The following is an 18,182-nucleotide window of genomic DNA, read 5'->3' on the forward strand; positions in this document are numbered from 1 at the left end:
AGCCAATGGCTATAAAAGACTGGAGGTTGGGAATGAGGGGCTTTGACTTGTGGAAGGGCCTTATAGTAGTTAGAGGCATTTCCTTTATATTAGATCTAAGCTTCATTTCATTTTTAATCCAAGTTTGGTTCCCATATCCTTTTATAACTAGCACATGATAATGGGACATGATAGGAAAAGGTTTATATGTCTCTTGGGGCCAGCTCCAGGAAAAGGCTGTGATGACTTAAATTAGATGCCACTACAACAAATGATTGTCATCACTATATCACAGAGATGTCTATGCTTTTTTTTTTTCCCCTCACCTTTTTGGAATGAAACTACATCTCCTATTCTGTCTTTTGTCATCAACACATTTGAAAATTCTCATCTTTCTATAAGGTAACTCAGGATTTTCCAGGGAAGATGGGGGGTGGAGAGGGGGGTGGGGGGAGGAAGAAAAGAAGAAATATACAGGTCTTTCTGTGAAAGCAATATATATGTATTTCACAGTATTGTCAAACCATTATTGTACGTAATATACAAATATGTACAGTACAAGAAGGGAAAAAAAAATAAAAAGCCTAATGGAACTCCATCTGATACACTTCCCAGCAAAGGAAGTCTTTACAAAGGTTCTTACTGCTCTCTTCATTCCTCTTTTCATTCAGTCACTTCTGGCTGTGCAAGTTGAGCACAGATATGAACATCAGCCACATCAGTGACACAGTGGTTACATGATTCACAAAAAGATAACATCAGATACCATAAAACCTATGCAGTAAGTTCAAAGAACTTTTCCAAGTCCAAAGAACTTTTTCCATTTTCCAAGATAAAACACCAGTATTTTTACTGCCATACTGGCAAAGTAAGATGGGCACATGGCTACACACATCAATTTTGCCCTCACCCTTTTATATCCAGAAATACTTCTCCTTCTCCCTTTGAATTCTGCTGCTTGTATAAAGAGAAGGTATTATCTTTGTTTGCCTTTTTATGCTCTACACTTTGTCCTTTCAACTCATCTCAGAAGTGCTATGATTTTATTGTTCATTTCCTGTTGACTATAAAAATTGTCTCTCTGGAATTTTTTCATACTTTTTTTTTCTTGTTTCCTTGCAAGTCTGTTCCACCTTCCCCTGCCCTTTTGTACCTGCCTTGAGACTGTTGCTAGCTTGCAGATTATTTTCGAAAGGGCTACTCTTATCCCCTCCCATCCCATGCCCTGAATAATTACTCTCAACTGATTTTCCATTCTTTTCTGTCCTTCTCTTTTACCTTTCTCTTTTATCTGCCAAATATCAGCCAATACGTCCATTGCATTTGGTAGATTATTTCTTTTTAAATAGTAACATTGCAATACTATTACCATGATGCTGACATCATGGTAATAGTATTTCTCAGATAAAAGGTCCAAGTAGAGGTAAATTCTTTACATCTTTTCTTTCAGTTTTTTTTTTCCAGCATAAACAGTGTACTTTTTTTTTTTGACTACAGAAATATTTTCCATATTCTCCCACATTAACAGAGAAATAAGTACTTTCAATATGTAAGACATACTAACCATTGCAGTTTCAAAACTATTGTCATCAATTTAATATTTTCTTTGGTAAATTTATTTGTTAACTTGAAGTTCTGAAGTTTCCAGCTACTAAACAAACCATGGCATAGCTATTTAGAGATAAAATAAGAGAGGGAAAATATCATTTGCTCTCCAAAAAAAATTATTTTCCACTTTGATCAGGAAAGCAAGAGGCATAAGACCTTTGTCTCCATGGCTTTACTGTAAATTTAGTTCAATGGGATTTCAAGGAATACGGGAAGATTTATTAATCCTCCTAGGCCTGTAAACTGTCCATTTTTCCCCTCTTCAGCCTCTTGTAGGCAGGGTTGTCCATTTTATAAAATCCTCTTAATAGCTGAGGCAGTGGAATCTTAGGCTTTAGACTTAATAAAGGAATTTTTTTCCCTTGGGTTTGCAGCACTAGGAAGAGGTGTAAGTTCAAAACCAGAATGAATGGAATCATTTCACGTCTTTCTTTATTATTGTCCACTTCAGGTGACTAGAGAACACTGACAGTAAAGTCAATAACATTGCATCAGTACAAAAACAAGCATATTTCAGATATTAAACTATATACTAGTTTACTAATGAGATTTTAATTTAAAATGACAAGTTACTTCCATACTGCCACAGTGAATTGAAAAGATTTGTTTATACACCTAATGAACCATAATTTAGAGAGCTGTATACAAGTACATTACTCTGTGGAGCTCCTATGAGTTCTGCATCCCCATTTAAGTTTTACTGTACCAAGTGGTAACTAATTCTGGTCATTTACTTTGACAGTTTTCTGTCAGGCAGCCAGGTGTAATCTATAGCATATTCAGAAAAGGTAAAACATTATATTTGTAAACATGTTTTACATGTACAGTGGTATAAATCTCAAAGTAGAAAATATTAAAAAAGTGTCTGATTTATGGTTGAAAAGGCAACAATATGGAGTTTTGCTCCTCCCTAACTCCCCCATGGACTTATGCCTAGATTCAACTGATTTGGATAGATAAATGGTGGGGGGGGAGGGGGGGGAGGGGGAGGTTACTATGGAGAGCCAAGAAAATGCAATGCTTTAAAAGGACTTGATCCAGCTTCAAGTTCAGTGGCTATCATTCTGTGCCTGAGGTTACGCGTACATGCAAAGTCATAAGCACAGTTAATAACCAACAGTAGCAAAATTCTTGTGTCTTATTTTGCCACCTGTGTAATGATTAATCACTAGGCTATTAACTAGTAGATTTTCAGTATAGAATTTCTTTTCCTTAATGTGTCTAGTAGTTATTCACACAGGAGTTAAGACACTTGTCTAGACATACCACAAGGCAGATTTGGTTCCTATCATTCTGTAATCAAACTGCTTACACCCTAATAGTTCTGGGTAGAGGAACTTGCAAAGCATATCAATAGTACTGTGACATTTCTCTCTAAATAAAACTCAGTAAATGTATACAGCTGTATTATTCCCTCTTTAGAAAATCTGTTCTTATAAATAAGATCATGGTCCAACTCCCTGCTCAAAATTTCCATCAGATTGCTCCATTAGGGCAGGAAGCTTGAAATTGTCTCAGTGGTGATTTTTCAGCCTGGGAATGCTGACTTAATGCCTCTGCTTGAGGCCACTATTCTCCACTTGAAAGGCTTGTGCCCCCAGACTGTTTTCTATGATTCTTCCATCCTCCCAACAGCTCCCCTTCCGCTAATTTCATTTTCTGTTCTCACAGAACAGAAATTCAGAGACTTCATTATAACAATAGTCTGGCACTAAGGGACATGATTAGTGATAGGACTCAGTAGGTCAGGTTGCTGCTTGAATATGGTGATCTTGAAGGTCTTTTCCAACCTAAATGATTATATGAATCCTGTCTACTGCTGTTTGAATGATTCCCTGAGGACTTCCAGGGCATCTTCTACTTTTTACCTGTTTTCACTACTTCCTCTCAGCCACAGTAAAGCATCTGCATGACCTGTGAGAGGGACTAGTGTTATGGAGGTCACAGATTACTCCTTACAAAATTTTAATGCATCTGCACCTGAAAATCATCTACTTAGCAACAACAATGACTATTAATATATTCATTTTGGGTAGACCTATCACTTCACTATTTTGTCACAGTCAAGCTCTGCAGCAAAAATAAGGGTTTCAATAAGTATTATAAAAAGTCGTACTCTGTTTTTTTTTTTTTTTTTTTTCTCCTCATGAGCTTACAACATATAATGACAAACAAATTTACAGATTAGAGAAAATTTTTGGATTTGCTTTTAATATATACCTTAGACCAGCAGCCATCTATAAGTTTCTTTTTGTCTAGCCCTTTACACACTGCTTCTGGAAGAGGCAGAAAGAGGCAGATCCTGAGAAAGGATTTAAAGGTGGCATTAGTAAGTAATAATTTAAAAGATGAATTCAGTGAAAGAAAGGAGTGACTGGACAGAAGAACTCAAATGCAAACACTCAGGCATAGACTCAAAATTGAACTCCCTTATGAAACAGGAGGTAATGGGATACTCCACGCAGTGAGGCACACAGAATTTTAAGGGACCTGATTAATGCAAGAAGTTTGAACTCCACGTGACTGGAGTTGGTGGAGGTTCAAGAAAAAAAAGTGGTATGATCACAGTTATCTGGCAAACATTACTACATCATAGTTAGCTCCCTTTGGGGGGAAAAAAAAAAAAAAATCAAAATATTTTCTTCAAGTAGATTTGGTGACTCTGGGTTGTGGGAACACAAGTATGAAGAGCACACTGAGCTCATGAGTGGTTTTCTTCCTCTCATGCTCTTCCTACAACCTTTTGAAAAATAAATCTATCAACACCACAGTAAATTAGTGCTAATTTATATACACTTCCCAGCTGAAATCATCTGCTGATTATACGTGATTACAAACACCTTTGTTTTAATAATGAAAATTACCCCCATGAATATGTGTATGACACATCTCAACCCAGATTCAATAAAGTTATTTAGACAACGTGAACCTAAAGGTGGAGAAGATAAATCTACTCCACAAGGCAAGGGAGATTGCTGTTAGAAATGAGTAAAGAAGCAATCATAAGCACTTATACAATTCCTACACTTAGATCTCCTTGGATATTTACACTCCACACCTCTGAAATCATTGGGAGTTAACCAGCAACAGCCAGGGTCAAAGCCCAGGTTCTGCTGACTTTAAGCGCTGTGTTGCGTTAGTATGGTTAAATTTAGTTTACATCTGAATTTTGGAAATAACAGAGTCTAGGGGAATTTCAAATTGAGAGTTCTTGTCAGATTTGGCCCAGTTAATCCTTTAATTGGATGTTGAACTTCCTAAGCATAAAAACAGAAACTGAAAATATTTCTGCTATAAGAACACATGGGGAAATTAATGTGTGCATAAAACTGGTAAAAATCAGTGGATTTAGATTTAGAAAATACTTTTAAAGTACTGAAAAAAAAAAAAAAAAAAAAAAGGTTTTAAGGAGCTTTGTTCATTTTTGAATAGAAAATAGAAACCAGACACATTTAACTACATTTTTTTCTGTTAGTATGGATGATACAGCTGACAACATTTAATGAGTTTCCTCAAATTTATTTCAAAGTAGTGTTTTACAGCTTGAAATGAATACCAGTGCTGGCAGGTGTCAAGACTCGATAGCAATTTACTTTCAGAGCAATGATGCAAATTACACACTTGAATTCTACAAAGAAAAGAACAGCAGTAAAATACGGAGTGACAGTACTATGAAGTTTGCAAGAAGTGTGACGGATCACTTCCTGATTTACCCAGCACAACAAAATCTTAGTGACTAGCACTGAATGCAAAGTGCACTTAAATTTTGCTATGAAACTGAACATGGTAGGAGCTGAAAAACTTACTATGTTTCCTTCTATTTCTGGAGTCTAAAGATTTTTTTGCTCAGATATAGCATTTTTTCTTGCATTCTTTTTACTAAACTGAATGCTGAGGAGCAACTTTTCCAGCCCCCTCCTTACTCCCAAAATGATACAATGGAAATCAGTTCAATAGACAGTTCTTTCAGTTATGTTATGGCAATATTAAGATGAAGGTAATGACTTACGAGTGAGAATTAGTATAAAAACTATATAATATATATAAAAGTAGTACAAGTTTGTACCATTCTTAATAGTTTTTTAATATTACTACTTATTTGGATTTTTGTTTGAAAAATAATTCCATAAATACTTCCTCTGAAAAAGTAACAAGTCTATAAGAGTTACATGATTTTTTTTTTAAATGTTTTATTAACCCTAAAAAAAATAGAAACAGCAGACATAATAAAGTTAAAAACACAGGGTGAGCAGAGGAGATAAGTAAGTGAATTCAGACATATAAAAGCTTCTCCATAGACAGAGAGAATTTTCAGCATTTCAGACCAGTAAGGTAACTGCCTTGTGTAAGGGCTCAGGTTAGTGGAAAAGAAAATATAGACCACGATACAGCAAAGATTCAAAACACATGCTTAACTTCATGCACCTAAATAGTCCCATTAATGTGAAGTTAAGCATGTATGCATGTCATTGTAGGATCATACTCAAGTGATATCCCTTTGATGAATGTTGCTTCCTGTATTAGCAGGGAAGAGTGTTTGATCAGGCCAGCATGGGGTTAAGTGCCCTTTATCTTTAACCTCTCCATTTAGAGGACCCTACTATGAAGGTGGGGGGTGAGGATGAGGCCGAGAAGCAACTGAAGGTATACAGATCAAATATTGGTTATTTTAAGAAAGAGAGCCTCTAACACCACAGTGATTGCGGGTTGAGTTGTAGGATTTATATTCTACAGATTCCTGAACTGCCTTGGGTTTCAGATAAATTCTTATTTTTTTTTCTTTTCAAATATTATACCTAATTATTAGTATGGAAGTAGCTCTGCTGTTTGTTTGTTTGTTTTTCCAGATTAGTCTTGTTGTGCTACGAACATACCACTTATCTTATTTTCTCTTCCCCTCCAGGTATGATTAGAGGGCCATTTGTATTAATACTCATGACTCCTACCCTGCCCCCAGTTTGGATCTTTATTGCAACAAGAGTGATTGCAAAATAGCTGTGTAATGTATCACACTAGAAAACAGCTACCTTAAACTGAGCTCCAATATATTCCTGGCTTGTAGTTTCTTCAGGAGTGTTCCCTACAATAAGATTAACAAAGCTGTCTCTGTGACAGGACAAATGTAGAGCTTTGTGTAGAATACAGAAGAGAAACAGGGAACCGTGTTTCTTCCTACATTTTAACTTCCAATTTTTAAGGCCATTCATAGTGTAATCGTAGAAGCTCTTTACAAATACAGTAATCATACCTAATAAACGCATTATAGTGTACATATAATACACATATAATGTACATATATAATACATTATTATACAAAATACAATATAATGTACATATAATACATATTATATATGTATTATTCTTGGATGCACTTTTTATTCAGTTAAACTGAAGACAAAGAAAGATTATATCATTTGCTTAGTCACTAATTTAGCAATAGGCTGAAATGGATCCTCTAAGCTCCTATTCTAGAAGCAGTTAAAGAGTTTTATTTTTTTTCCCCACCATTTTTATTGAAAATATATTTTGTTACACTTCTTCCAAACAGAAGTTTAAGATCGTATGTAGCTACTACATTATATTCTGCCTTAGAAAGATGCATAACTTGAGTATATGTGCCAGAAGGCTAAAACCACACGTGCTTCCTAGAATGAAAAAGTCAAAGCATATGAAGTATATCAGGAGAGAATATGAAAGAAAAAATAACAAAAGGACAAAATGAATCCACCCTTTGGTGAAGAAAATCAACTCAGGTTTAGTAATGGCTGCCAATACTCAGTGGCTATGAAAAACGTCAAAAGTTAAACTGATCCAGAACAGAAACAGAATAGAATAGTAAGATGAGAAGTAGCATTAAAAAAAAAAAAAAAAAAAAAAAAAAAAAAAAACTTATTCTTTTTTATTAATATTTTAATATTCCATATTTCATTCTAACATTTAATTTTCCATTCTAAAAACAGTGGATTTGGATGCATTTAAGTAAGGAATTGTTATTAAAACTAACAACTGACTCATTATATATCACTTAAATTGTAGCATCACTGAATTACATCTTGTGATTGCTTTGCATATTCCTAACTTTACAGCTAACACCCCTTTCCAGTTTTTATTATCACCTTGTTATTCCCATTCTTGCTTTATGATGTTATGGTGACTAAAAAATATGTGACTAGAAAATACCAGTCTTTCATACTTCAATCCCTGACTTCCCCTGGGGAAGTGGATTACTGCATCATAATACTGGTATCTGTTAGTTAATGCTATGGGCTTCTCTCAACTTCAAAGTAAAGATATTAAAGGCTCATTTTCCACTACAAGGCAGGTGTATTTTTATTAGCTCTTTTTCAAAATTGCTATGACTTCACTTGTGGATATCCCGCCAACAGCCATTATTGAAAGCTGGACTATAATTGCTAAGGAACATGCAATGTCTGAAGCACTAAACCAGTGTTGGAGGATTGCAGTAACAACTGACTGAAACCAAGTGTTACATCATTAAAGCTGAATTACAACACACCCATGGCGTGTTTTCCATGTGTGCTATTTTAAACAATACTAGAGAAAAACCTGGCTATAAATTCACAGATCCCCAATTTGTTCAAAATTCATGAACAATGAGGGCTGTCTGACAGGCTCTGTTGGCTCTATTTTAGTCAGAAATGTCACGCACCATAATTAAATGTCTGTTTGGCTTTTATTGGAGATGGAAATGCTAGCTTAAGTTATAAATTTAAACAACCTGTCACAAGGGGAGACTCCACATTTGTATAGTTTAGCAATTGTAATTGTTCCAGGAAAGACAAATAAACTAATGGAAACTGTTCTATTTCTTAATTGGCTTTGCATAGGAAAAAAATAAGCTAATGTGGTTATGGTATAGCTTTCATCTGGTTTGGACCAATTTCTTTGCTTCAGTAGAAAAAGTTAGTATAACACTACTTTCCATTGCTGTTGCTTAATTTTCACTGAGAAATTAACTGAAGAGTACAGTGATCACAACTTCTAGGTTAAAAGAAGATGCCATTGACAAGTGGCAACAAAATACCATCAGTCTTCCAGAAAAATGTTTAATTCAATTCAGCACAGTTCACCCTGGTGTTGTCCAAGTGGAAATATTTTGCCATCACACTGGTATGCAGAGGCTATTATAGTTTAAACAAATCCTGCAATTTTTCTACTCAGCTTCAGAAATTTTACAGTGCCCAGATTCCAGTGGAAAATATTTGATCACTCAAATGCTTGGACAGAAATTTGTCACCTGGAATAGAAATCAGGGTAAACCTGCCAGCATCCTTATACAGACAGGCTCCGTAAATATATACTACCAAGATCTCTGCCAAATAACTTGTGTCTGGCCAATACCACCTTTAAAAAAGTCTGTGAATACCAGTTGCCAATAAAGATTCTTTATACCATGTATAGGTAAATATTATTTTAGCTTTTGCGTCTACAGTTTTAAGCTTACACAGTAGCAATTCATTTGCTCTCCACATATTACCTGTCTGCTAGTTTTGGTGCAGTAGCCAATCACAATATTCACACTTCTCACTAGCAGCTAAACAATATTCCTCTTTTACTTAAAATAGATCACTGTCAGATGCAAATACTTCCAAGTTATGTTTTTCTCTAATAGACAAAGTCAGTACTATGGCTATTTAAAAATAGTAATACCACATACAAGTTTTATTATGATGATCTCAAAGTCTTCCTGCTGCACTACTTTTCATGAAGATAATCATTTCAGGTTCCAGAAATCAGATTCAGATAATCCAGAGGGACCTTGACAGGCTAAAGAGGTGGGCCTGTGCAAACCTTATGAGGTTCAACAAGGCCAAGTGCAAGGTTCTACACCTGGGCCGGGACATGCACTTGCCAACCATGTCCTGGGCTGCATAAAAAGAAGCATGGCCAGCAGATTGAGTGAAGTGATTCTCTCCCTCTGCTCTGCTCTCATGACACCCCACGTAGAGTGTAGTACATTCAGCTCTGGGGCCCCCAGCACAAGAAGAACAAGAAACGAGTCCAGAGCAGAGCCACAAAGATGCTCAGAGGGCTGGAGCACCTCTTCTACGAAGACAGGCTGAGGGAGCTGGAATTGTTCAGCCTGGAGAAGAGAAGACTCCAGGGAGATCTCATTGCGGCCTTCCAGTACCTGAAGGGGGCCTGCAGGAAAGCTGGGGAGGGCCTCTTTGTCAGGGATTGTAGGCATAAGACAAGGGAGAATGGTTTTAAACTAAAAGAACATAGATTTAGATTAGATATTAGGAAGAAATTATTTACTATGAGGGTGGTGAGGCACTAGAACAGGTTGCCGAGAGGTGTGGAAGCCCCATCCCTGGAAGCGTTCAATGGCAGAATGGATGTGACTTTAGGCAACATGGTCTAGTGGCATGTGTCCCTACCCACAGGAGAGAGATTAGAACTAGATGATCTTTAAGGTCCCGTCCACCCCAAACCATTCTGTGATTTTAGCTGGGTTCTATGATCTTTTGAGATCTAAGTTATGAAATCTAGTCTATGTGTGATGTCTTCTACTTCTGAAAGCACATATTAAATTAATGCATACACATACACACACTCTCTACACTTGTTCACAGTGAAACTTTAGAACCATTCACCCAGGCATAGATCCTTGAGGAGAAAACAAACAAACAAACAAACAAACAAAAAACCAACAACTTCAGTGTGTAACATTGTAACATTTACTTTCACCATAAATGTCTGTCTATAAGTCTTTTTACACTTTTATTCTCTTCGAAAACCAAGAAGTCAGATAAACTCCTTCAGAATGCTCTTTTTCAAAACTATACCAAATTTGCTGTTAAGAAACTCCTTAAGCATGTTGTGTAAATTTAATTTTCACCTTGCATTTACCAGTTTTCACCTATTAGAACTGTGTGAGAACAATCCTGTGAATAACTATTGATGTTTGACTCCTAAAAATGCCATAGCAATACAATTTAGCAATAGTTTTTCCCATAACATTTTCCTATTTACCTGACAAACCATACTGCTTTCTCCTTTCCTTTTTATTACATCCTTTCACACAGCTTAAATTTATTTTCTCCCTTCTTCCAATCAGAAATACTCCCATTTTCCTCAAGTCTCACTAGCAATACAGTTATTTTAAGCTCTCTCCTGAAACCTTTCTTTATTGTTCGTATATTCATTCATAGAGACACTGTTTTTCCCCTCCTCTATGTACATATATGTGTATAAGTGTGTGTGTAGAGAGATAAGTAATTAAGTTTTGCCCACACTATATATACACCATATATTTGTATTCTATATACATGTCAGCGCCTATATATTGTAGTGTATACCAGGCAGGATAGCTAATGGCAAAGATTTAACTCCTTTTTAGCACTGATCTCTACATCTTCTGACTATTAATTTGTCATCAGCATTGCTTACTGTATTCTCACCACTACTTCAATTTATTCTGGCTTTTCCAGAGCCAGTGCTGGCTGAAGAATAATTATGCCACACATAAATCCTCAACTGATTATTTCTGACAATAGCAATAGTTTGTGGTATTAGAGCAATCTATTGCAGCATGACCAGGGACCACATTTGGTTCCAGTTGCCAGGAAATTTCATTTTCACGTGCACTGAAATAAGTAAGTCACATTACTGAGCAAACTCAGCAAGAATATTCTCAGCAAGAAAAATTCTCAGCAAGAAATCTATTTATTGTATATCTGGACTTTTTCTTCAAATAAAATATATTTGTTTTTTCTTTTATTCAAAATATCTATTGTTTAGATCTTGTACAGATCTATAAAAGTCCATTTCATACCATTGTGGTCAGTAGGTACACTGTTTTTTCTGCCATTATATGTGGCTTAGATACATCACTTTTTTTTGTGCAAGCTATGTCCCTGTTTTGCTTTTTTAATCCGCTAGATAATATTACCTCCAACACAAACTCTATCATTTCCATGCATATTCCACTCTTTGCCAAGACTCTTCCCTTCTAAGCCTTACAAACTACATTGCAGCCTTCCTGATATTTGTGTCTGATAGTCAGATTAGGTTACATATAGTTGAAATGATTTATATATTCTGCTTTCAAGTAAGTTTTGCCTCCTTCTTTCCCTATAAAACAGATATCATCACTGTTTGTCTGCCCATCTTGATTTCTATCTCTCCTGAGATCACCACATCCAGATGTGCAGATTCATTCTAAATGATATACCTGAGATAATCACTCTTATTCATTCACACATACAGGATACTCATCCAAACCCTTGTCTTCTCATATCTCCAGTATAAACATTTTTGCAAACAGAATTGCCATATTTCATTAATGCCTGCCCAGAATGCTCCTGAAAAAAAAAAAAAAAAAAAAAAAAAGTCTTATTCCCTTTGGCAAATACTGGTAGTATTGATGAAGTATAGCCACTTGCAGCCCAGTCTTTCATCAGTGCATTAAAATATTGATTTGCTACTGTAGAGTGAAGGGGCAACAAGATCTTCAATTTATTGATGATTTGGATGAAGGAATTAAGTGCACCCTCAGTAAGTTAGCAGAAAACAAACTGGGGGAAGTATCGATCTGCTGGAGGGTAGGAAGGACCTGCAGAGGGACCTGGACAGGTTGGATTGATGGGCAGAGGCCAATGGGATGAGGCTAAGTGCCAGGTATTGCACTTTGGCCACAACAACCCCATGCAACGCTACAGGCTTGGGAGAGAGTGACTGGAAAGCTGTGCAGAGGAAAAGGATCTGGGGGTGTTGATTGATGTTCGGCTGAACATGAGCCGGCAGTGTGCCCAGGTGAACAAGAAGGCCAATGGCACTGCCTTGTATCAGGAATAGCGTTGCCAGCAGGACCAGGGAGGTGATCATCCCCTTGTACTCCTGGCCTCTGGTGAGGCCGCACCTTAAGTACTGTGGTCAGTTTTGGACCCTTCAGTACAAGAAGGACATCAAGGCCCTGGAGCATGTCCATAGAAGGGCTGCGAAGCTGGTGATGGGCATGGAACACAAGTACTGTGAGAAGTGGCTGAGGGAGCTGGGGTTCATAGAATCATAGAATATCCCAAGTTGGAAGGGACCCTTAAGGATCATCAAGTCCAACTCTTGACACCGCACAGGTCTACCCAAAAGTTCAGACCATGTGACTAAGTGCACAGTCCAATCTCTTCTTAAATTCAGACAGGCTCGGTGCAGTGACCACTTCCCTGGGGAGCCTGTTCCAGTGTGCAACCACCCTCTCTGTGAAGAACCCCCTCCTGATGTCAAGCCTAAATTTCCCCTGCCTCAGCTTAACCCCGTTCCCGCGGTTCCTGTCACTGGTGTTAATGGAGAAAAGGTCTCCTGCCTCTTGACACCCCCTTACGAGGAAGTTGTAGACTGCGATGAGGTCTCCCCTCAGCCTCCTCTTCTCCAGGCTGAACAGGCCCAGTGCCCTCAGCCGTTCCTCGTACGTCTTCCCCTCCAGGCCTTTCACCATCTTCGTAGCCCTCCTCTGGACACTCTCCAACAGTTTCATGTCCTTTTTATACTGTGGTGCCCAGAACTGCACACAGTACTCGAGGTGAGGCCGCACCAGCGCAGAGTAGAGCGGGACAATCACCTCCCTTGACCTACTAGCGATGCCGTGCTTGATGCACCCCAGGACACGGTTGGCCCTCCTGGCTGCCAGGGCACACTGCTGGCTCATATTCAACTTGCTGTCTACCATGACCCCCAGATCCCTCTCTTCTAGGCTGCTCTCCAGCGTCTCATCACCCAGTCTGTACGTGCAGCCAGGGTTTCCCCGTCCCAGGTGCAGGACCCGGCACTTGCTCTTATTGAACTTCATGCGGTTGGTGATCGCCCAGCTCTCCAACCTATCCAGATCCCTCTGCAAGGCCTTTCCACCCTCATTCGAGTCCACAACTCCTCCAAGTTGCTCAAAATACCTTCTATTTCTACATCCAGATCGTTTATAAAAATATTGAAAAGTACCGGCCCTAAAATGGAGCCTTGAGGGACCCCACTGGTGACCGCCTGCCAGCCTGACGCAGCGCCATTCACCATAACCCTTTGGGCCCTGCCCGTTAGCCAATTGCTCACCCATCGTACGATGTTTTTATTTAGCTGTATGGTGGACATTTTGTCCAGTAGGATCCTATGGGAAACCGTGTCAAAAGCCTTGCTGAAGTCCAAAAAAATCACATCAGCTGGTTTCCCTTGGTCCACCATACGGGTGATCTTATCATAAAAGGAAATCAGGTTAGTTAGGCAGGACCTACCCTTCACAAACCCATGCTGGCTGGGACCAATGACTGCTTTGTCCCCCAGGTGCGCCTCAATAAGTTCGAGAAACATCTTCTCCATGATTTTACCAGGCACTGACATGAGACTGACAGGCCTGTAATTGCTAGGGTCTTCTTTCTGACCCTTCTTGAAAATCGGCACAACATTTGCCAGCTTCCAGTCTACCGGGACCTCTCCAGATTCCCAGGATCGTTGAAAAATAATTGAGTGAGCTTCCGCGATGACGTCCGCCAGCTCTTTCAGCACCCAGTTGTTTAGTCTGGAGACAAGGAAGGCTCAGGGGAGACCTTATTGCTCTCTATAAGTACCTGAAAGGAAAGTGTGGGGAGCTGGGGGCCGGCTTCTTGTCACAGATAACTAGTAATAGGATTAGAAGGAATAGCCAGGGGAGGCTTAGGTTGGAAATTAGGAGACGTTCTCAGAAAGAGTAATCAAGGATTGGGACGGGTTGCCCAGGGAAGTGGTGGTGTCACCATCCTTGGGGGTGTTTAAGGAAAGGTTGGATGTGGTGCTTAGGGACATGGTTTAGTGCCATTGGTACTAGGGTGATGGTTGGACCAGATGATCTTGGAGATCTTTTCCAACATTAATGATTCTATGTTTCAGGACCTCTTCAATACAGCAAATGTCAAAAACATACGAATGGTAAGAGTAATATATGTAAAGCATAAAATTAACAGCAGAAACGTGCTTTTCCCTCTAAATGGTTTGAAACAGAGAGAAAAAAAAAATCATACCTGGAAAGCATTTTTTTTTAAACCTGATCGGCAAGGAAAATATTTTAGAGATGTTTATCTGAGCATGTAATAACACTTGTGACTTGTGAGAATCTAATTGTTTGTATTAAAGGGGGTATTTATTTACATTGATGATGCTACATTTTTTCTCTGTTATCTTAACAGTAAGAGCAAACCGAAACAGAAAAGCAAGTCACTGAACTACCAAATTTCATTTAATAACAAAGCAATCTATTCTTCCACTCAGCAACTTACTTCAAAGTGCATATACAACCAGAATTTTTCAATTTTTTAGCTCCCATTAAAATAAAACAATGAAGTGTTTCATGTGTTTCATGTAATGCTAAGCATTATTTTTAAGCTAAGCGGTATGAAAACACTGTATGAGAATGAGCTCCAGAGAGCTGGCATTCCTTAAAAGGTACAGTACATGAGCAGCTACATATGCATAATTATATAATTACACTTGATGGCAGCAATAGCACATAGAGAAGACTATTAATAGCATGTACAATCTGCAGAAGTCTTATGAAGATGAATATCTTCCAAAATATGAAAAAGTGGCATTTTGGTGCAGCATATATTTTAGTTTTATATTTCAGCATGACAATTACCATGAAAGAAAGGATCAAAGCCAAATGGCACAGCTGGCAGCTTGAGAATAATTTAAGAGGTATATGGCAATAGCTTTTTGGTTTCAGTAAGATGGACTGCATTAACTGTAATAGGGAAATGGTAAAAAGTCACACAGCATTCTTACCTAGCATAAATACAACATTAGTCAAAACTGCAATTTTGACTACTTCAAAAAATTTGAAGGGGGAAAACTTAAGAGTTTAGAAGGCACTAGTCCAATTAGATACTCGAAAATGAAGTTAGGATGACATCAATTTATATAAAAATTAAGGCTCTCCAACTGTATTTGTTCTATCGCTGTTCTTAATCGGAGTAACACTGTGTAAGAGATGTTATGTTTGTTTGTTTTTTTTTCCCCTAAGATCTTCTTGTAGCCTCTTCTGAAAATTTCTCGCTTCAGAAATACATTTTTTTTTTTTTATTTCAAATGAGCTTCCAGTAAGCAAAGTATCAAGACAGAATCAAACAGGGTGAAAGAGCTGACCTAAATCCAAGGCCTTAATATTCTACCAATTCTAAGTCGTGTTAAAACTGCGTTAAAACTTGACAGTTGCCAGTCTTTTGCCAGACAGTTTATTTAATTTTTTTAATATCCAGGCTCTCTAACTGAAATCTTCTCACTTTCAACATCAAGGTCCTCATGTAGTCACTGAGACAAAACGTTCACTATTCTCTCTCTAACTCTTGGAAGCAGAGATTGTACAATCTACTCAGTTTATTTCTCTAAATGTATTATTTTGTTATTAGTGAACTTAGAGAAAGTTGAAGACTTTTGATTTTATACTAAATACAAAAGTTTGATTGAGATGGTTTTATTTCAAGCAATAATTTCTTTTGGATTTTGGCTATTCTTATTTTGTAATGATAAGGAAAAAAAAAAATTGAAGAGCAAAATAAAAATGTATTAAGTAGACAGAAATATTCTAATAATTCCCTCCAACCTCCCACTTGTTTGTGCTTGTCTTCTATTTTGCAAAAGTAGTGAAAAGATTTCCAGTTTTTGTGGACCTCTAATCATTTTATAGGTTTTGTTCCATTTTGATTTGGTTAGTGAACAGAAAATAAGTTTTCCTACAGCTCTCTCTATTACCTGAGTCAATGAGGCAGAGCACATTGAGCTATGAGTGTGGTCAGAAAAGACTTATAACGCTGCTGGAATGATCTACTTTAATATTCAGCAAATTGATAGGACAAAACATGTTCACTACTGTGTGGCTACTGGTGGCGATAAAAACTGATGTAACCAGGAAACTTGGTCTATACAAATACGTAATTTCTAAAACTTATTAGAATTGTTGTTTTTGAAAATTTCATGAATAAGATTTGTTTTTCTGCTCTTAGTATTTCAAGTGTGTTTGTTTGTTTTTTCAAATGAATTCCTCTAACCACAAAAGTCTTAACATTAAATCACCTCCTATTATCTTTTCCTTTTTCACACCTGGAAAGAAAAAAAATATCAAAAGAAATGAAAGGGAAGAGAAGGATAATGAATAAAGACAGAAATAAAAGTTGAAAACCAGACACCTTCATTTAGGAAAATCTCAAATATTTTTTCAGTGTTTAGATAGATTTAGATAGATAGATTTAAAAGCATATGCCATTGTTATCAGTCAACTGCACTTTCCAGACTTTTGTTCAGAGGTCATGGCAAATTATACTCAGTTGTCCCCTAATTTTTAGAATTTATGAAGCTGTTATCTCAGTTGCTGATATGTTGGTAACACATTTTTCTGTCTCATTTACAAGTCTGTGACAGCTGAATTCCTGCTTTTGACACATGATATGGTCTGGAGATGTGTTTTAATGAGGCCTAAATAATCCCAGAAGCTAATTAACACTTCCAATAGTATTTTTGAGATATTTGGAATGGGCTTGTTGTAGACCAATACAGTCATGAGGAGCAAAGATGAGCAAAGACAATTCAGTAAGATATTAGAATTAGGCTCATACTATACTAAAAAGTACTCAGTTGAAGCCCACATATACACACACTAAAAAAAAAAAAAAAAAAAGACAATATTAAACAATAAAAACAAAAGATAATTTGACTTCATTTGAAAGTCAGGGAAAAGCAATGATCAGGAACTCAACTAGGATGATGACAGCTCTGTTCACTACTGGTCTATAATTGAAGTATGCCCTTTTATGTATGCAGAAAGACAGGTATCTGCCCCCAAATTTTGTAACTAGACTGTTTGAAGACAAAGGAAAGTTAAGATAGGTATGGGGATATAGATATAAACCAATTCAGTTAACTGCCAGAATCTCTTTCTTAACAGTCTGCTTAACCACCACTTTTTACCTAATATTTGACTGTTTTTTTGTAGCCAACTTACATGAAGTCAACAAGAAGAGAAATAATTACATCTAGATTTGTAGTCATATACAGATGTGCAATGAATTCAGGTAATAGCTAAGGACAAAATTTAGTAACCTTTTCTCCATAGAATCTAAAATGTTAAACCAAAACCAGACATTTTCAACTGTGTATTAGCTTCTAATCTGAAAAATAAACAGTTTATTCTGGGCATTTCATGGGCTTCACATGAAGATAAACCAAACCAATTCTGTCAAGACAGACGTGATCACTGTTGGAGGGGTGGTCTGTATTATTTTGTCTTAGTTTCAAGTAATAACTAGAACTTTGTATGTACTTTTTTTTTTTCCCCATAATACCTATTTCCAACTTTTGAGTATACAAAGTGTTTTGTAGGTTCTGCATTCAGGAATCAGTTGTTAAACACACCAGTTGCTAATCTTCTTTCATCAGGCAATTTTTATTTAGCAATGGCAAGAAAAGGAAATTGTAAGACATTCTCTTTGACTTGTGTAATATTGAAATATGTATACAGTAATAAATACAGTATTTTTGCTTTCTAGATTCCCTGATTCTACACATCACAGAAAAGGTAATTCATACAAAAGAATGATAAAACAAGACAGTAATAAAAAATA

At 37.1% G+C, this 18,182-nt stretch overlaps 1 protein-coding gene across 5 annotated transcripts in view; it reads right to left on the bottom strand.

The window, feature by feature from the left end:
- Positions 1-18,182, bottom strand: part of AGMO (alkylglycerol monooxygenase) — a 250,511-nt gene that overhangs the window by 110,092 nt on the left and 122,237 nt on the right. Inside the window, exon 13 of one of the 5 annotated variants that reach the window (XM_068674087.1) lies at positions 9,705-9,761. The exons of the other annotated variants lie outside the window; for them this stretch is intronic. Coding sequence (XP_068530188.1) covers positions 9,720-9,761 — 42 coding nt within the window. The 3' untranslated portion in view covers positions 9,705-9,719. Of the gene's footprint in view, positions 1-9,704; positions 9,762-18,182 lie in introns of those variants that run through there. 5 annotated transcript variants of the gene reach the window in all.

The sequence above is a fragment of the Anas acuta genome, chromosome 2 (genome assembly GCF_963932015.1).
Source record: "Anas acuta chromosome 2, bAnaAcu1.1, whole genome shotgun sequence".
Classification (NCBI taxonomy): domain Eukaryota; kingdom Metazoa; phylum Chordata; class Aves; order Anseriformes; family Anatidae; genus Anas; species Anas acuta.